The 21,634-nt window shown below is 38.7% G+C and overlaps 1 protein-coding gene across 1 annotated transcript in view; it reads left to right on the forward strand.

Moving 5' to 3' along the window:
- LOC148942837 (lachesin-like) overlaps nucleotides 1-21,634 on the forward strand; it is a 357,150-nt gene that overhangs the window by 55,270 nt on the left and 280,246 nt on the right. Inside the window, exon 2 of the mRNA XM_089102806.1 lies at nucleotides 20,436-20,548. Coding sequence (XP_088958932.1) covers nucleotides 20,436-20,548 — 113 coding nt within the window. The remainder of the gene's footprint in view (nucleotides 1-20,435; nucleotides 20,549-21,634) is intronic.

Below are 21,634 nucleotides of genomic sequence, written 5' to 3' on the forward strand. Positions count from 1 at the left end.
ATTTAAAAACTTCAAAATCGACTTTGCGGAAATATTCTTTACACTCTCAAGAACAACAAATTTTGTGAAATGTTCTACAGCTACTATTACATGCTCAAACTCTTCATCCGTTTTCGGTAATGGTCCAGCAGTGTCCATACTCCACATGTGACCGACATGAGAAGGATCTTCACTCCGACCTAACGGTGGATGGGGGATTTCATGGAATTTATTTTTCCGGAGACACACATGACAATTTCTACAAACTATGTCTACTCTTTTCCCCATATTTTTGAAAATACTATAAGCCTGAAGATTTTATAGCGTCTTTTGGCTACTTAAATGTGCACTTATTAGGGGATGTTCATGAGCTAATTTAATCGTAGTGTCAATCAGCATTTCGGGGATTATCAGTTTTGGTGTTTATGCACATTCTAGATCTCCATTCATACTGGATTTGCAGTATAATACACCATCACTCATGAACATTCCGTCGACAAGATGTTTCAACCATGGTATTTTTTTCCAATTTTGTCCTTGTTTCTTCAACAAGAACTTCATCCCATGGGACATCAAAACCGTCCTGTGAGGCATCAACCTCATCTCGCGAGACATTAAAACCAGCTCCCTCTCCCTGGGTATCCAAACCGCCCTGCGAGGCATCAGTAACATCTCGCAGTGCAACAAAAAAACCATCCCGTGAGGCATCAGTACCATCCCACGGGACCTTAAAACCGGCTCCCTTTTCCTGGGTAGCCAAACCGCCCTGCGAGGCATCAGGACCATCTTTCTGTGCAACCACACGCTAACGTGATGCTTCAGTAACATCCCAAGGGACATCAACCGCAGATCCCTCTTCCTGGGTAGCACTTCAGACCTGACAGGACTAAGTACAAACTAGCAGATAGCCAAAAAAAAAACGTTATGAAGTAGAAACATCCAACGGGACCTCAAAACCCGCTCACTGTTCCTGGGTAGCAAATCCGACTTGCGAGGCATCAGGACCATCTCGCAGTGCAACAAAACCATCCCGTGAGGCATCAGTACCATCCCACGGGACCTCAAAACCAGCTTCCTTTTCCTGGGTAGCTATACAGACCTTTGACCTTTTTCCTTTCACCTCAATAAATTCAATTAAAGTTTTTAATGTGGTGTCTTCTCTTTGAAGTTTTCCCATATGTTCGAGGTCTAAACCTAAATAATTAATCTCTTTCAATTTTGCTGGTGCGGCAAAAAATTCTAACTCATCATCCGTCATTGAAAAGGGTCTAGTAGCCTCTACAATTTCTTTCGCTGGTCGAGACAGTATGTCGGCAGCGTGTGTTTTCCCTGGTATATGGTGCCAATGATACAAGGGACTGTCTAAGACTAGTGAAATTCTATACAGCTTTGATGACCTATCCTTACACTTACGGAGAAATGTAATTGCTTTACAGTCGATTAGAAAATGAACTTCCCTTCCCCAGATATAGTACTCAAAGTTTTTTATAGGTTGTACCACTCCGAAGAGCTCACGTGACATGTTATCCATTTTACTAAATTGGCGCGCAAGAACTTTACTGAATGTGGAAACTAGCCTAAACCGTCCGGTGTCATCTATCTGTAGAAGGAGACCGCCACAAGCATTACCGGATGTATCTACCGCAATCCAAATTGAAGCGTTCTCTGATAGACCAGGGAACAATAGAAATACAGAATTTGTGTTGCTTATTTCTATTTCTAACGAGTCAAAACTCTCTTGTTCATCTTTTCCCCAAGACCATTTTGAATCTTTTCTGAGTGGCTTCGTTAGTGGTGTCGATAATTTTGCGTATTTCAAATAGAAGGAGCGGTACCAATTTGTTAGCCCTAAGAAACTTCTAAGGTCCACTATATCTCTGGGAGGTTGAATGGCTTTTATGGCGTCAAGTTTGTTCTTGAGCGGCGCAATGCCCGCTGGAGTCACTTCATGTCCTAATAGTTCCAGACGCTCAGTGAAGAATTGGCATTTATTCATTCCCAGTTTAACATTATTTTGCAAAAGCCTTTCAAAAACTTTTTCAAGGTCTGCCAAATGTTAATTATCGTCACCCCTATTCGTAACACAAATATCATCAATGTATAATGTCACAATATTTCCAAAAGTTTCGGTATCAAATAAAATGCTAGCCCACTGACTAAAGGCTCGAGGGGAGATATTTGACCCTTGTGGACACTTCGTAAAAGTGTACATTTTTCCTTCCGGTGAGTTAAATGCAAAATATTTTTGTGAATCTTTATGTAATTCGACATTATAATACGCATGCTTCATGTCCAAAATGGAGTATTTATTTTTGGAGCTTAATTTCTGAAGGACATTTTTGATAATAGGCATAGGCCACGCTGAATCTTTGATCATTTTATTAATACCTCTCATGTCCCAAATTATTCTCGAGTTATCCAAATTCCATTTGTGTTTTGGAGCAATCTCACCATTTTTCGCCTTTCCAATTAGGAAAACGGGGCTACAAAATTCACTCCGTCCAGGTCTGATGACGCCAGCCTTTAATAGCGCAGCGATATGCTTTTGTAGGACGTCTTGCACGGCAAGTGGTAAATTGAATGATTTTGGTTGTGGAGGTGGGACATTTGGATCAATTACAACTTTGTATTTAAACAGGTCATTCTTTCCTATGTCATAACTATGGCGCGAAAAAATTCGTTTATATTTAACTAGAAGGCTGCACAGTTTACCTTTCAGTAAAGGCTTACCAGTGAGATGATCTTGTTGGAAACCGTTATTAAGAGTATCATCATCCCATTCCTCCTTTTTTGACGAAATTATCTCGGTTTCTATTCTTATATCTGCCGTAGCGGTCTCAATCAATTCATTAGAAATTTCTTCAAACTCTCCTACAATCGTCCGGCGAGACAGTTTCATTACCGTGTCCCTATCATTAAAGATAGCCACCAAACTAGCATTACGAGTGACCACGTGTACTGAGCATTTCAAATTGTCTACTAAATCATCTGAAGGGTAGAATAAAACTGTAGAACTGTTTGCAACGTCATTACCATCTCTGGATCTAAAGTTTAATTGAATAATTTTCATAGTTCCAGGGCCAACTGAAACGGCTTTTGGTAATACAACACTACCTGTACAATACGACTGATAATTGCAGGGGTTATTCTGTTTAGCTGATAACCCAAATGTAATGGTATTTGTATGGAGGTTAATTGTGGAATTCAGAGCATGCAAAATGTCCCATCCGAAAATTACCTCATAATCCACATTAGGAAAAATAAAAAACTCCCAATCTAAGCTCTTCTGTCGGTTCTTGTCGGAAACACAAAGCGGAAGCATGACTTTCCCAGTAATTGGCAGGGACTCGGACCCTAGTGGTTTTATGCGAGCCAACGTTGGCATACAATTTTGTCGAAATTTAGGGGAGATTCGGTTAAACAGTCTTTCGCTAATTATCGACTTGTGACAACCTGAATCTAAAAATACCGAACACTCTATATCACCTAGCTTGATCTTGTGGAGCATTGGGAACTGAATGTTATTATTTAGCTTGGCAGGTCACCCAAGATAGCATAGAACTTCTTCTTGGTGTCCCCCCCCCGACTGTGATTGAATTGTTTGCTATTGCTAGTTAAAATATCACTGGAATCTAACATTATGTGCTCTATTGGTTTAACTTGAACATTTAACTTAGTAGTAGGAATCTTTTGGGGTATAATTTTACTACCAACCATTTCCCCCAGTTTTGGTCGGTTCATTCGTTTCCCGGAGTAGCACTTCTACGAGTATTCGCTCTTTCGCAATGGGCTCGAGTATGTCCATATTCCTTACAAAAATAGCACTGTATATTTTCATGACGCGTATCCCTCTTTTCATACGACCTATTATCCCAACAATTAACCGCTGGGTGCCCTGGATTTCCTCTTGATAATCATTTTTGATAGTATTGGGCTCGTGTATGTCCATATTCCTTACAAAAATAGAACTTTATATTTTCATGACGCGTATCCATCTTTTCATACGACCTATTATCCCAACAATTAACCGCTGGGTGGCCTGGTTTTCCTGGATCCGCATTTTTGATAGAATTCCGTAACGCTGTGTCCCCTCCCGAAAGTAGGACACTTTTCTTCTCTCATCAGAATAACTATCCCTACTATGCCCACAATCGTAACTTACCCGACCACGAACACTTCCTCGCCCACGGCCTTGAAAACCTTCATCTTCGGGTCCAAATTTCACCCTCATCAGAGCAGAAAGATATTCGTCGGAAGAAGATGGCGTCTCTCCTTCCCCCACTATCTGTTCTATCTGTTCATATTGTTTTGCAACCTTGTACGCATCCTCTAAACAAAAACTTTCTGCGCTATGCTCTAACAAATAGCGTTTGTAGGACGGTCTGATCCCCTCCCTGAATGCGTTAAGAGCAAGTCTTCCAAGGACTAAACCGTCCTCACTGGCTTCTAAGGACACCCTACATGACCTTTCTAAGTTTAGTATCCTTTTATAGAACAGATATACCGTTTCATCCTTAAATTGAATCGCGCCTACAAACTCTGCAACCATTTTGCCTACTGTTTTGCCTGGGGCATATGCTACAAGTAATTCACGTTTTAAACTTGACAAATTCGTAATCGAGGGATCCAGATCATCAAAAAAAGGGGCGAAACAATCCATGGGCCAAAAGTGACGCAGTCTGTAAGGCTCTTGAATCAGACCAATTTAACAACAACTGAAAATTTTTTAACTGCGGAACAAACTCAATTATTTTCCCGCTTTCTGCCTTTGTGAGTGGAGTTATTACTGAAAGAGGGTCAATTAGCGATCCTATTACTTGGGACTGTTGAGGCTGTTCTATTGGAGGATTAATTGGGGTGGTTCTCAGGGGAGTTGGAGGGTTTGTTGGGACCCATGTCTTGATCTTTTGAAGGTAATCATAAAGTTCATCTTGATCGAAATCAGGATCATTTGGGTCAAATAAAAGAGGTGGAAATATGCCATTTCCCCTCCACTGTTTTACAAAATCAAAAGCAACCTTTTTGTTATATCCAGTTTCCGCCGGATCGAGAATAGGAATAAAAACTGACATATTGAGATTAAAATTTGAAAAGCAGTTATTCTAAAAATCTAAATATTTGTTTTAAACACCGTTCTTTAATTACGGACGCTAAATTTTGGGCAATAACTTCACTTCTAACAACAACGGTCTAATAAAATTTACTGGGTTGTTTAATCGTGGTAAATCACTTACGAAAGATAGTGCTTTCCAGATCCAATTGTAGTTGGTTTCAATTAAATCCCTAGCGTCAAATGTAGTCACAATTGAGAATTAATTTTCGATTATTGAATTCAAAATGTTAAATTTTGGTTGGAAACTGTCAAATGTAGATCACACGTCGACTGTATAAAATCAGGTAAAATAAACCATCAACCGTAGACTCGCTAAGTGAAGGTAGAAATCAACCGGAGACTCTCAGTTGTAGAAATTTGAATAAGTAGGTAGAAGCTATCGCGAGGAAATCCATATTAGGCATTGTGTAACAGCCTATTTCAAAATGTTCATTTAAAAGAAAGTGTTTCTCAAGAAGGCGCTTTGAAATGAAGAAAGTTCAATAGCTCGTAACGTTTCGATGTCTTATTAATCAGTCTTTTGCAGTATTTGCAGCTCAATATCACAGTCTGGTAGCGGGCGAAATACTCTTCAATATGTTGCCAGTATTTAGCATAAGATGTCGTAAATACTTATAACGGTCACTCAAATGTCACTTGGAGGTTTTCCCCTAGTGATATATGCTCCACTAGTCTTAACCGCTTGCCACCACTCTGTAAACCTCTATTTAGGTCCTTTCTATATGCCCTTTTATATTGGCAGATGTAATGGTTTACGTAAATCCCAAAGATAGACGATAAACGTTGGTACATGGTCTTTATTAAATAACGTGAGAATAGACATAGAGAAAATAAGGTAGCACACGAACAACTAACTACGACGAAGGCGAGAGATGGACTGCCTTTAGAAATGAGCGGAGAATGTAATTTTCCTGGAACGGAAGTTCCAGGAACCTGCCTGGAACGACCACTTTCCCACGACTAGCTTTAGTCCCAAGAGCTCCCCCCTGGACCGCTATCGTTGACACATAAATCCCCAACTAACTACGAAATGAGATACCCGGAAAAGCTTCTCGAATTGATGTTAAATACTTTACACCAACATCGTTCTTTACTTAGGCAGCGCTATTGCGCTGCCTATGATAGAAGGCATTTGAGACATTTATTGGGATTTTTCTAATGAGCAATGCGTTATTTTACTAAACATTTAGTGAAAATTTTTGAAGCGAAATATACTTGTTTACCTAGGAACAACAGATATATTATCAAAACTAAATTAAATCGTCACTATGTCTGAAGAAATTTATCATTAAGGAAAATAACACAGTTTCCTATCACTTAATACAAAACCCACCTATTCCTCTTTTACATACCAAACTGGAAATTGTTTTCCCTCAGTTGATTTAAATCCTTACCAGCCCCCTCTCCTCCCCCAAAAAACGAATTAAATCATCCTTACCATTTCCACAAATTGGGCAAAAATAAGGACCTATCTTCGAATTCACCCTTCTGAAGAGCCTTTTCTTTTTACCGAGTGGCAAACAATTCCCCCTTGCCAGTATTGCCACCGGCGTTTCTCCTTATTAAGGCTTGTCTTAGAACCAAGTCCCCTTCCATCCCATGCTTCCTTAATCTTAGCATACAGTTTTTTTTACTTTTTTTTCACATTAACAGTCACAGTCTGATCAGTATCAATTAACATCTACAGCTATTAAAGTTGGCAAATGCAAGGCGAATAAAAGGTTAGCAACATTAGTGGTTGTAATAGTTTGAAGGAACAGCTTCCTTCTTCTATATTGCACTGCTTGGAAGAGGGGTTTCCAATACTTATTACAAATTTTATGTAGCGTGACGGTACTGTTATTTCATAATATGTGAATCATGTGAGCCTTTAGACTTAACCTTAAAGGCTGCAGCTCATGAGACAATTGAAAATAGAGTAAAAACTGCAAAAAGGCTTTCCGATGAACTTATATGTGCTGTTAATATTGGCACGAAAAGATTTTATTTGGTATATTTTGATTTTGGCTAAGTTTTTCTACTTAACTTGTCAGAAAATTATCTTATTCCCAGCTTGTCAAGCTTTTCCTATGTATACGTTCGACCTTGATACAACGTTCGACCACGACCTATCTATACAACCTCGAATTTTAAATTTATTTATTATCTAATATGCAATTTGCTAATACAAATAAAAGCCTCTATACTATTATTTAAGATATGGATTCTCTCTTTGGAGTTGGAAACAGTTGTTGCCGGGAGCTGGCTTGCACCACCTTCCTAACAACAACCTAAGAAGCTTTTTGATCTAATCTCTGGTTTCCTGGTAATTGGGTGTTAGAAAAGAGTCACTAGTGCTAAAAGATTTAATGAAGGGTTGCTTAGAAGTCGGCCTCATTGTCCAAACTCTGAAATAGGATGAGCTTTCACTTTGGTGTCATCTTACCAAGTAACGGCTATCCTAACTGCGAAAGAAACGTGAGAACGATTAGATGATCACTGTTCCATTGGATGCATGATAACGTGAAGTTTTATTTTGTACCTTTTTTTCAAATTTATGTGCCGGTGCAATTAAAATCGGTGCGCATTCCGCTTCAGTGAAACTTCAAAAGTGGTATATATATCAAGGCCGTATCCAGGGGGGGGGGGGTACCGGGTTTGACCCCCCCCCCCCCCGAAATTTTTGACCGAGTCGGAAATTATTCTAAAAAATACCTGTTAAGACTTAACATTACCAGAAAAAAATATGCTCCCACACTAAATCCTATTGCATTTTGTGGGCAAACGGTGCATATCAGCTTACGCAATTAGGTAACCGTAGGTAACCCCATGTTCACCTGAACTTGCATAGTAAATTAGGGTTAATATGCGCTATTATCTTTTTGCATTTTGTGGCATATAAAAATCTTATTGCAATTTTGTGGGTAAAAGGTTGTGATCAGCTTACACAATTAGGTAACCCCACGTTCGCCTTATTATGCAAGTGTAAACCTCTTTTTAAGTTCTTTCTATATGCCTTTTTATATTGGCAGATGTGATGGTTTACGTAAATTCTAAAGATAGACGATAAACGTTGGTACATGGTCTTTATTAAAGAACGTGAGAATGCACATTGAGAAAATAAGGTAGCACAAGAACAACTAGCTACGACGGAGGCGAAAGATGGACTCCTTTTAGAAATGAGCCAAGAATGTAACTTTCCTGGAACGGAAGCTCTAGCCCTGGGAATGACCCCTGTCCCACGACTAGCTTTTAGTCCCAAGAGCTCCCCCCTGGACCGCTATCGTTGACGCATAAATGCCCAACTAACTAAGAAAGGAGATACCCAGAAATGCTTCCCGAATTGATGTTAAATACTTTACAGATTCTCCCCCCTGTTTTAAGTTAAATTTCCCAAATTTGGCTTATCACCTTCTCATTAAACCCCCAAACTTTAATTGAATTAAAAAAATTCCCTTCCCAAATTATTCACTTCTCTCCTACTAACATTATACAGCATGAACTAGTAAACAATTACATAATACAAACACTATACAATACTTGCATAAGTAAAAACTTACATAGTATAAACGAACCACACTAACAACAGTAGTCGGACACTGGATATTTTAACACTTCATTTTTCTTTGTATACTTTAAAATAGACTTGTTCCCCATACCCATGAATTTGATGAGGACAAGGAAAGTTGGGATTATGTATAAACTTTGAATTAGGGCAAAAGGAATGACCGGGAAAGGCTAATTAATCCTGAAAATACCAGCGACAAATAAATGAAATTGCAAACTCTAAAAATCATACCATGCAGCAATGACGTTAAGATATTATTCCCAATAAAATCCTCGGGGCTTTATTGCTATGGAACGCCTCGGTTTTGACCTATTTGTTTTTGCTCTACTAACTTGTGGTTCGACAAATGGCAGTACTACTGTTGATATCTCTACATAACTATTAGCGCTACGCATTAAAACCATCCCGTGAGGCATCAACCTCATCTCGCGAGATATTGCAACCAGCTCCCTCTCCCTGGGTAGCCAAACCGCCCTGCGAGGCATCAGTATCATCTCGCAGTGCAACAAAAAAAAACCATCCCGTGAGGCAACAGTACCATCCCACGGGACCTTAAAACCAGCTCCCTTTTCCTGGGTAGCCAAACCGCCCTGCGAGGAATCAGTACCATCTCGCAGTGCACCAAAATAAAACCATCCCGTGAGGAATCAGTACCAACCCTCGTGACATTAAAACAAGCACCCTTTTCCTGGGTAGCCAAACCACCCGGCGAGGAATCAGTACCATCTCGCAGTGCAACAAAAAAAACCATCCCGTGAGGCATCAGTACCATCACACGGGACCTTAAAACCAGCTCCCTTTTCCTGGGTAGCCAAACCCCCCTGCGAGGAATCAGTCCCATCTCGCAGTGCAACAAAAAACCCATCCCGTGAGGCATCAGTACCATCCCACGGGACTTCAAAACCAGCTCCCTTTTCCTGGGTAGCCAAACCGCCCTGCGAGGAATCAGTACCATCTCGCAGTGCCTTCTCATTATCATTGAGTCCAAATTTCACCCTCGTCAGCGCAGAAAGAAATTCATCGGAAAAAGAAGACGTGTCTCCTTTCCCCACTATCTGTTCTATCTGTTCATATTGTATTGCAACCTTATACGCATCACCTAAACAAAAAAAAATTCTGCACTATTCTCTAACAAATACCGTTTGTAGGAAGGTCTGATCCACTCCTTGAATAAATTTAGAGCAAATCTTCCAAGAACTACACCATCATCCCTGGCTTCTAAGGACACCCTAAATGACCTTCATAATCTTTGCATCCTTCTATAGAATAGATATACCCTTTTCCTTAAATTGAGCCACGCCTACAAACTCTGTAACCATGTTGCCTATTATTTTGCCTGGGGTATATACTACAAGTAATCCACCTTTTAAACTTGAAAAATTTATAATCGTGGGATCCAGATTCCCAAAAAAGGAGCGAAACAAACCATGGGCCAAAAATGACGCAAAGCTTTTGAATCAGACCAATTTAACAACAACTGAAATTTTTGTAACTTTGCAACAAACTCAATTTTTGTAACTTTGTAACAAATTTTGTAACAAACTTAATTATTTTTCCACTTTCTGACTTTGTGAGTGGCGTTATTACTAAAAAAAAAAGGGGTCAATTAGCGATCCTAATACTTGGGACTGTTGAGGCTGTTCTAGTGGAGGATTAATTGGGGTAGTGCTCAGGAGAGTTGGAGGGTTTGTTGGGACCCATGTCTTGATCTTTTGAAGGTAATCATAAAGTTCATCTTGATCGAAATCAGGATCATTTGAGTCAAATAAAAGAGGTGGCAATATGCCATTTCCCCTCCACTGTTTTACAAAATCAAAAGCAACCTTTTTGTTATATCCGGTTTCCGCCGGATCGAGAATAGGAATAAAAACTGACATATTGAGATTAAAATTTGAAAAGCAGTTATTCTAAAAATTTAAATATTTGTTTTAAACACCGTTCTTTAATTACGGACGCTAAATTTTGGGCAATAACTTCACTTCTAAAAGCAAGGGTATAATAAAATTTACTGGGTTGTTTAATCGTGGTAAATCACTTACGAAAGATAGTCCTTTCCAGATCCAATTGTAGTTGGTTTCAATTAAATCACTAGCGTCAAATGTAGTCACAAATGAGAATTAATTTTCGATTATCGAATTCAAAATGTTAAATTTTGGTTGGAAACGGTCAAATGTAGATCACACGTCGACTGTATAAAATCAGGTAAAATAAACCACCAAACGTAAAATGGCTAAGTGAAGGTAGAAATCAACCGGAGACTTTCAGTTGTAGAAATTTGAATTAGTATGTAGAAGCTATCGCGAGGAAATCCATATTGGGCATTGTGTAACAGCCTATTTCAAAATGTTCATTTAAAAGAAAATGTTTCTCAAGAAGGCGCTTTGAATAGAAAAAAGTTCAATACCTCGTAACATTTCGATGTCTTTTTATCAGTCTTTTGTAGTATTTGCGGCTCAATATCACAAGCAATTTTGGTAGCGGGCCAAATAGCTCTTCAATATGTTGCCAGTATTTAGCGTAAGATGTCGTAAGTACTTACCCAAGAGCTCCCCCCTGGACCGCTATCGTTGACGCATAAATGCCCAACTAACTAAGAAAGGAGATACCCGGAAATGCTTCTCGAATTGATGTTAAATACTTTACACAAGGTCAGACCTTGCATAGTAAATTAGGATAAATGGGGGCTGGAGGTAAATGTTATAAGAGTGCAAGATTGTCAGTTCAGTTCAGTTCAATTTCAGACTTGGATAAGAGAAGAGCGATTTTCAACATGAAGAGGAAGTGTGACATTACGTCGTTTTTTGCGCCCAAGCGGACCAGGGATGTTTCTGACAGTGGTGTTAGCGGGACGTCTGCGGAGCATTCATCTACACCTGTGGATCTGAAGGGCACTGGAGCCATCGTTGAAGCTTCTGAATCACGGACCCTGGAACCAACCATGACGCAACACGCACCAACACCAACCCAGTCTCTGTCGTTGTTTGCAAATGACATCGGTCCTGTTGTCAACAAAACCTCCAGTCTCGATGCAAATTCTAAACTTCGTTTGCTGAAGAGCCCTTGGACTCCAGATATCTCCTACATTTTTCAAGTAGCTGAAAAACGGAAGTTGATGTTTCAGTTAACTTGGCTCGCTCGTTTCAGTTGGTTGTCCTACTCTCCGTCTGAGGACGCTGCTTTTTGCAGATTTTGCGTTCTGTTCTCGTCAGAGACAGCTGGCAAAGGCTGCCACCAGCGCTTGGAGAATCTAGTCACCAAACCATTCAGGAACTGGAAGGGTGCGATAGAGTGCTTCACAGCTCAGCAACAAGCACAGTTTCATAGAAACTGCACCGTATCGGCTGAAAACTTCATTTCTGTCTCGGAGAAAAGGCTGGACAATATCCTGCACCAACTAGGCGAGGAAAGCGCAGGTTCAAGAAAATCGCCAGAAGTTGCAACCAATTTCTTCTGTATGCTCTATTCTGGCGTTTAAGTATTTCTTCGGTGTCTTGTCACAATTCTGCAGTTTTTACCATACTTCCCTACTCAGGACACATAATTTAAAAGAGAGGATCAATGAAATACTACCGGATTCAAGGAGATATACTTTAACCGGACTCTGCGAAACAAGATGGGTGGAGCGCCACGATTCAGTCGTGCGTTTTCTTGAGCTGTGCCGAACAATGCTGCGATCCCTGGAAGCTCTTGAAGAGAACGGAAATGCAAAAACTTCTGCAAAAGCGGCGCAGATGCTGGACAAGATGAACCAGTCGCAATTTGTTGTGTGTCTCCATGTGGTCAAAGAGCTTTTCTGCCTCACGCTTCCACTGTGCAAGACTCTTCAGTCAGTTGACTGTGATTTGGCAGCTGCATGCAGACACATGGAAACTGTCCTTTCAAAAACAAAAGAAATACGAGGAAATGCTGCTACAGCTTTCACGTCTATTTCCGATGAAGCTCAGTGTTTTGCCAGCAACTTAGGACTGGAGATGACTCGTCCAAGGACGAGAGGTGGCCGGAGTATGCATGCAGACGATCCAGACCTTCTCAACCACTATAGAGCCTCGCTCTTTATCCCTTTCCTGGACCACTTCACTTCCGAGCTGAAACAACGATTTGTGCTTCACCAGAAACTGCTGTCAAATCTCAGCGTCCTTTCTCCTGCCAAAATTGTCTATGTCGATCTGAAGGCATTAAACCTGGAGTCATTGGTTGAATTATATGGCGATATTCTTCCCGAGCCAGACTGTCTGAAGCAAGAAGTTGAGCTATGGCGCATCAAGTGGGAGAATGTTCCAGTATCAGAGAGGCCTACTTGTGATGTGTCTTCGCTTCAGGCATGCGACGCCACCTTTTTTCCAAATGTTTTTCTTCTTCTGGCTGTTCTTGCGACGTTACCTGTTAGCACTGCTACTCCGGAAAGAAGTTTCTCAATGCTCAGAAGGCTCAATACCTGGCTGAGAAATTCAACAGGATAAGAACGATTGAGTGGCTTAGCCCTCCTTGCAGTCCATAGGGACGTTGACATCTGCCCAGACAAGGTCAACGACATTTTTGCAGGGAAGAAAAATCGTTGCCTGGATTTCGTTTTATAGATATTCACCCTTACGTTTATCTAAAAAAAAAAAAATATATATATATATATATATATATATATATATATATATATATATATATATATATATATATATATATATATATATATATATATATATATAGACTACTTCTACTATTTGGCTTCTTTTTGCGTTCTGTTTTTGCTGTCTCAAAAAAAAAGAAAATTAGCTTGTAGTATTTAACTGTATGTAAACAATTGTCTTTTTTTGCGTTTCTAAAAAAAAAAAAAAAAAAAAAAAAACTTAAAGATACGAAAGCATGCCTAGTGGACGGGTACTCGTTCGTAAGGGGCGGACTAACGGTCTAGAGCTAACGTAATGTTGCTCGAGGATGTTAGACAAAGTCCACAGGAAAAAATCGGGTAACCCCCCCCCCCACCCGAACAAAAATCCTGGATACGGCCCTGATATATATGATTTGAGAAAAGATTCGTGCTTGGTCTTAAAATGGACAAAAAAGGGATATTTAGATGAACCTTCTTAATTGGGGAATTTTTTAATGCGTCGGAAACAAAGCTTCATCAACGGAAGTGATAAAAAGGATAAGTCTCCCTAGGACGTTACACAAATTTTAAACATCTGGAGAGAAAAAAAAACATAAGATGTTTCTGTAGCAATAAAACTCAAGACACCATTTAAAAAAAACTACTTAAATAGCCTTTTCAAAAAAATGTTTTTGAAGAAAGGTAAAGAGCGATATTTAACCTAAGACAAGGAGACATAAATAAATGAATCTTATAACAAAAAGAAAGTATAAATTAATCATTAAGACAATCTTAGGGATAATACAGTAGATATTTCAATGAATGAATATTATGAAGCTTAAAATCTTCTTAAACCAAAATGAATAATCAAAACACTTTAAAAAAAAATCAACAGAAATAAGAAAAGAGCTACTGCCCCTAAAAGTCCTTAAAATGCCCCTGGCCCGATGTCATAGTGGGGAAGAAAAATCCGTGAGAGACTAATTGGTCGTTAGTAATACAACGCAACTGCGTTCACTATGGCTTAGGTTGACAATTTGTTGATTGAGGCTTCTTTTTTTTCTTTTTTCAAGATAAACACTATTCTATGCTTTGTATCCTTAGGCAGAAATAACTTAGAGAGGGGCTGGGGGTCATATCGTCCCCAACGGCCTTGAACAAAATTCGCTCCTACTCGTCCCCTAAAAAAATTTCTGGATATTTTTTCGATTGTAATTGTAACCTATGTGTTCTTTTTTTTTTTTTTTTACATCCTCTAACAGGTTTCCCCTTTCTTTACTTCATAAACAAAAAGTTACTATTATGATGCCTAAGGTGGTGCTCCTTTTAAGGCCAATTAGCGTTAAGACAGAACAGTTTCCTATTTTCAAGAATGAGGTGTAGTCAATTATAAAGCAGTTCTCTTTAGTAAGGAATAAATATGATGCCCTCAAAGCAATGTGGCAAATAGGAAACTCAAAGGCTCACATAATCTTTTAATGTAATGTAGAAAAATAAGTTACAAAATAATGTTTAAAGGAGAAAAAATCTTATTTAAAGCAAAGCTTCGACTCACATTTTTGGCCCTTGTGTTTCAGGAGTCGTTTTAAAAGAATGGGAATAAAAAATCAAATTTAAACGTAAAGAGCGAGGGATTGAGGAGGGGACAGTTCCCCCCATGTACGGAATAAATTTAATTTGTTTTAGGTTTTAATTTCGCTCCTTACTTTCAGTTGAAAAAACGTGTTTTTTATTTAATTTCTGATCTTTTTTTAAATTTTGATGGGAATTCAGCCTCCGTAGGAAATTCCTCTTCCCCTACACAAAAATAAATTTTCCTGCGGGGAATACTCAAATAGATAATTAATCCTGCGTAAAATTCATCCTATAAAAATTCCTCCCGGACAATACCGTCCTCGCTGAAAATTTCCCCCGGACCTTGAAAATTCTCCTTACATTCATTTGAAAACTTGCTTTTCATTTACCTTCTGATTGTTTTTTTTTCAAATTATGCCGGAAATCTCACCTACCGTGGAAAATTTTTCTTGGAAACCGCCCCGTAGAAATTTCTGCTGGTGAAGAATTGCACCACTGAAAAATCCCCCGGCTGAAAAATCCCCCAGCTGAAAAATCCCCTGGCTGAAAAATCTCTGTTCCCAGAAAAATCCTCACAGACAAATCCCTCCTCGCTAAGCATTCCTTCGGAAAATTCCCCCGGAATATTTTCTCTACATGAAAAATTTAGCAGTCAAAGAGAAAGGAGGATAAATTAGAAGAATTCTGTATATGAATCCCGGAAAATTCATCGTGTAAAATTTCCCAATGGAAAATTACATCAGGGAACTTTCATTCCCATGGAAAATTCTCCCGTAGAAAACCCTTCCCGCTCAAATTATTTCTCCCCTCCGAAAAATTTCCGTATATTTACCATTATCAAATACTATATGTAAAAAATGGGCAAATTGCATAACTTACAGCTCCTTCCTCAGGGGATGGGAGTTAGGGATCATGTCACCCCAAAGGCAAAGTTATTCGACCTTTCAACTATGCCGAACCAAATGGCTATCTAAATATTTGATGGGATGCCTTTGACAAAAAAAGGCATGGGAGGGGGGATTGATTACCTTCCAATCTTTTGATCACTTAAAAAGACCACTAGTGCTTTTAATTTCTGTTTGAATGAGCCTTCGCCCGATCTTCTAGGACCATTGGTTAGATACAATAAACCCTGGGAGAAAAAATCATATGTTTGATCTTTCTTCTGGTGAAAAATACTAAATTCCAAATTTGTGTTGGCAGGAGCTGAATCGGTACTTGTCTGATATAGCGCCTATGTCAAGTTCTTCATCCATTGACGCATTGTAGAACCGGTTTCTTCGTTAGTTTCTTTCAGCTTAGCGTGAGACAAGACAAAGAGAAGCGACAAAATATATGGGAAATATATAATTTGGGCTATATATTTGCACATTAGGGGGAAGGGGGATCCCTTTTAATCTATTGTGCACGAGTGTTTTTTCGCCACAAGTCAGAGTGCAACTGAATGTTTATTATCTTCACTTAGTTAAGTGCATGAAACAAGCTGAGAATGTGGCTGTTCCCCTTGTCAGGTTTAAGCTCCAATCTTGAAGTCGAATATGGAAAGAAGACCCGCATCTTCAAGCCAGTAAAAATCGTGTTAAATTCTGCATTTACATCTAGAATGTGCGTGGGCGGTTCTTGCAAGGCCCACTATGTGATATAAAGCTTAGATCAGAAGCGCAGTTGTCACGGTGTCTTTTTTTGGTTCGATATAATGGCGCTGAGTTTCCTAAAAGTGCGGTACAATGGAAAGAAGTCATCAATACGTCTAAATTTGATTCATCAGGGACTAGTGATGTTATCCCAGATTCGTCTTGGCTTTGGCATTATAAAAGCATTTTTTTTGTAAGATTGAATATAGTGTTCATTATCATTTCCAGTGCTTAATTTCTAAATTTTTGCCACCTAAAGTTTTGCTACGTCATGTTATTCCCGTCTCAACTAAAAGTATTGTTAGTTTTATGCTTAAACTTAAGTCTAAATCAAGTGATCTTGTTGGGATTAGCGCTCACCATTTACGTTGTGATTGTCCGGCACTAGTCGCTCAGCTCCAGTTACTTTTTCAATTCTGTTTATCTTTGTCAATGGTGCCTGATTCCTTCCTTCGCGGAACGGTAACTTCGATTCTTAAACACGGAAGAGACCCTTTTGATTGCAGTTCATATAGGCCCATCACTGTTGCTTGCAATATTAGTAAGGTTTTTAAATATGTTCTGCTCCCATATATTATTGAACGAACTGCGAAAGACTCTAATCAATTTGGATTTCAACCTCGTATTGGTGTCAGCAAGCGCATAAGGTTTTAGCTTCAACTCTTTACGATGCCCAGTCAAAAGGTTATGAGTTACATATTTGCACTTTGAATTTATCTAAAGTCTTCGACAACATTTTCCATGCACAACTTTGGCACTCTTTGTCACAGTTTGGAGTGAACCCGTCTGTCATACATTTACTTAAATTTTGGTATAGTAATTCGTTTCTTCGTTTAAAATCTGGTACAGGGTACTGCGGTAATATACCAGTTCAATCTGGGGTACGACAGGGTGGGGTGCTATCGCCTTATCTATTTAATGCTTGCATTCAAAATGTGTTGTTAGGAATCAAGCCTTCGTATTTTTATAATTTATCTGATGTGTCTTATATTGCGTATGCGGACGACCTGCTAGTTTTAGGCCGAACCAAGTCTATAAATGCGAATATTTAGTTTTCAATCCCAAATCATCTGCTCATAATTTGTCCTGTGGATCCTCAGTAATTCGCAATGTTACGAGTTTACGGTGGTTAGGAATTAGTATTTGTTCTACACTCGCTTTTTTGCGACTTCAAGTTTTGACAGATGTTAAAGAAAAGTTGAAGATCGGATATGCGAAAATTGTACCTAACCGTGGAAAATATTCACGCCGAGCTTTAGCTAAAATGTATTCCACATATTGTGACCATTCTGTCTTGTTTTTAAGTGGAATGTATTTGTTATTGAATAAGAATGATTTAAGCCAGATTCGTATAGCTTATTTTAGATATTGCAAATTTTTATTGTACCTTCCCACTTCATATCGTAATGCACGTATTATTGAGAAGCATGGTGCTACCGACATTATACAATCGTTTGAATTGCTTAGTAATAATTTGACAAGAAATGCCTTTGTATCCCTAGGCCCAAACCATAATATTATCTGTGTGTTTTTGTCAGTGATTAAGGTTTAAGTTAGCTTTGTTTCTGTGTATTTGATTGATTTTTTTTCCTTCTTAGTGTGCTTTACTCCCCTTGTTTTGTATAAAAGTGGGTTACAAACAAATTATTATTATTATTATTAAAACGTATTAGGCACGATTATTCTGTATATTATGAAGTAAAAACTGTTTTCTAAGTTCACACTATTCGAATACTTTACCCCCACCTTTCCCCCACCTTAATGTGCAAATATATAGCCCAAATTATATAATTATTTCCCCTTTGTTCTGTCACTTCTCTTTGTCTTGTCTCCCGCTAAGCTGAAAGAAGCTAACGAAGAAACCGGTTCTACAGGGCGTCAATGGATGAAGAACTTAACATTGGCATGATGACAGACAAGTACCGCTGAAACTATTATGCTGATCTGATACCTTTAATATGCTGAATCTGATGGTTTGATTTTCATTAAGTTCACTTGACTTTTGGGTATGATTCTTCTCTTTCTCAAAAACCGTGCAAATTTGCTCAGGCTCATTGCTTTTGATGGGTACATTAACCTTATTGAAATTTATATTGCTGACATCAACCAGTTCGTGGTAACGAACTGTAAGTAAGGAGCGACCCGGCTCTATAGTAACCGAAGCTCTAAAAAACGGAATTTTGATACCAATGGATACATCAAAAGAATCAGGTTTTTATGTTAATTTCAAATATATAAGCTTCATCAAGTTTAGTCTTACCCATCAACAGTTACGCGCCTTAGAAAATGTGCCAAATTTTCAAAAGAAAGGGGGAAACACCCCCTAAACCTCATAGAACTTTAATGAAAATCACACTATCAGATTCTATTGTAGAACCCCACTATAGAAGTTTCAAGCTCCTATCTGCAAAAATGTGGAATTTTGTATATTTTGCCAGAAGAAAGATCACGGACACTGTTCATTTTTTTTTTTCCAGGGGTGATCGTGTCGACCCAATGGTCCTAGAATATCACGAGAGGGCTCATTCGAAGGGAAATCAAAATCTCTAGTGCCCTTTTTAAGTGACCAAAAATGGAGGGCAACTAGGCCCCCTCCCGAGCTCATTTTTTCCCAAAGTCACCCGATCAAAATTTTCAGATAGCCATTTTGTTCAGCATGGTCCGAAAATACAATAACTTTGAGGATGACTTAATCCTCCGCAGTCCCAGGGGGAAGGTCTGCAAGTTATGGACTTTGCCCAATGTTTGTATACAGTAGGTCTATTGGTTATTAGGAAATATACAGAAGTTTTCAGGGGGGATTTTTTCTGGTAGCTGGGGGGGGTGTTGGGGGTTACGTGGGAGGATCTTTCCCTGGAGAAAGTTTTCAGCGGGCAAGGGACATTGCTATGAAAAGGGCGCCAGATTGCCCAGCATTATTTAAAAAACGATCAGAAGCTAAATTAAAAAATAATTTTTTCAACTGAAAGTAAGAAGTAACATCAAAACCTAAAACGAACAGAAATTATTACGTATATGATTTGGTTCGCCCCCTAGTCATTACCTCACTCTTTACTCTAAAATTTTTTGTACTTCCATCAGAGCTATTTATTCTAATTAACGGCATTTGTAATTAAGGGGTCATTCTTAAAGAATTGGAACAAAATTTGAACTTTAGCGTAAAGAGCGAGGTATTGACGAGGGGGCGAACCCCCTAATATACGTATTGTATTGTAAAATATACAAATATAGAAGTTTGTTACGTAAGTTAATTCGTGAGTTATGTCAAATCAAAATTTCGAGAAAGCCATTTAGTAAAAATAAGTAAAATTAATATGCAAATTTTGTTTTATTTATTCATGTACTGTGAGCCAAAATGAAAGCTGCATTAATTAAAAAAAAAAAAAAAAAAAAAATCCAAAATCAAGTTTAAAAAAAAACAACTTTTTTTTTTAAATAAAATTAAAGAGCAACATTAGAACTTAAAACGAACAGAAATTATTCCGTATATGAAAGGGGATGTCCCCTCCTCAACGCCTAGCTCTTTACGCTAAAGTTTGACTCTGTCTCACAACTTTATTTTTTAAAACAATAGAACTTTAGCGCAAAGAACGAGGCGTTGGGGAGGGGAAGGGACAGCCCTTTCATATACGAAATAATTTCTATTCGTTTTAAGTTTTAAAGTTGCTCCTTACTTTCAGTTAAAAAAACTTGTTTTTCTTTATTTAATCAGTATAAAAAGCCAATTCTTTTGATGAAGTAATCATTACCAAATTAATTTGTATTAGAGTCTTGGTTACTATTGGGCCAAGTTGCTCCTTACTTACAGTTCGTTACCACGAACTGTTTTAAATGTTTAAGTCTGGTTACCACGTTGGTTAGTTAAGTGTCACGTGCCTCTCACGAACACTTTCAGATACAGGTTTCATCCACAGTTTTGGAATGGTGTCTTGTTTGACAGATTTAGAGGTTTTATGGGCAAAATTTCCCACGAGTCTCACTTTGTTATGATATTGTTTATTGCAGGTGCAACAAAGCCATTGGAACCAGAATTTGAAGGGCCAATAGAAAATGTAACTGTTCCATTAGGAAGAGATGTGAAGCTCTCTTGCAGGGTGAAACACTTGGGATCCCATAAGGTAAATTATTTATTGATAGTTGTACTTGTACCGTAGATAAAATAAAACAGTATGGCCAGTATGCACTTTCGTAGAGGAGATGAGGTATTATACAGCGTAACACGTATCTGGCAGTAGTTAAGTATCGCTTTGAAATGTGGGTTAGGTGGAAAAAGTGGTTTAATCTCGCATTCTAGGGCTATAATGAAAGACATTACCTAAGATGCCTAGGTAATGTTTTACTTTTACAGATGAAGGTTGATAGATACTCCAAAATCGTGGTTTTCAGCCATATACATTGGGCCCAGAACACGAGATCACTCACGAATGGAGTTGGAGGAGGGCAATAGAAAGTATTCAAAGAGGATTAAAATTTCATGGGGGAGTAAAGAGTTTAGTTTCCAACATGTCGGGGTGAAGGAGATGTTATTATAGCCAGTAGCGGATCCAGGATTTTAGGAAGGGGGGGGGGGGAGACTCGTTGCGAATAATTACCATTCGAAATTAAGCCTAAAGTACCTTACTGATATTGAAAGTTGCATGCCTCTGCTTCTATCCGTCATTTAGCTGTCGGTTCTATAAAGCTATCCACAAAAATACATTCATAGAAACACTATCAATTTATATAACAAACTCGCCTCCTATTTCCACTATTAGCAAATCTTTCAGTAACACTTTCTACACTTATGTCAATATCACAGTGAACATGAAGAAGGGCAAGTCCGGTGAGTTTATCGTTCGTAATTTTATTTCTTAGCCACGTTTTCAGTGTTCTCAACGTAGAAAACGTTCAACAGATGCCACACTGACATGTAGGGTCATGAGAATCAGCGAGAGCGCTGAAACATTCGGGAAAATATCAGCATCGCAGTTCTGTTTCTGTAAAGTTTCCCCTAGTGTTTCAGGTATTCTACCTGTGCCTGCATTGCTTTCTCTCAGACGAAGCCACCGAGTTTCCCATATTGTCGCTTCTCTGGCTAGGGCAGATTCACAAACCGATTGGGAGGGGAAACCGATTACTGACCAGTATCGCTGTGACAAGTCATGAATCGTATCAGTGAACTGTTGTTTGTTCGTTTCCATATAATTTATTAGCAAGAAAGTACT

The sequence above is a fragment of the Artemia sp. Qi Xiang Cuo genome, chromosome 16 (genome assembly GCF_049724085.1).
Source record: "Artemia sp. Qi Xiang Cuo chromosome 16, ASM4972408v1, whole genome shotgun sequence".
Lineage (NCBI taxonomy): Eukaryota > Metazoa > Arthropoda > Branchiopoda > Anostraca > Artemiidae > Artemia > Artemia sp. Qi Xiang Cuo.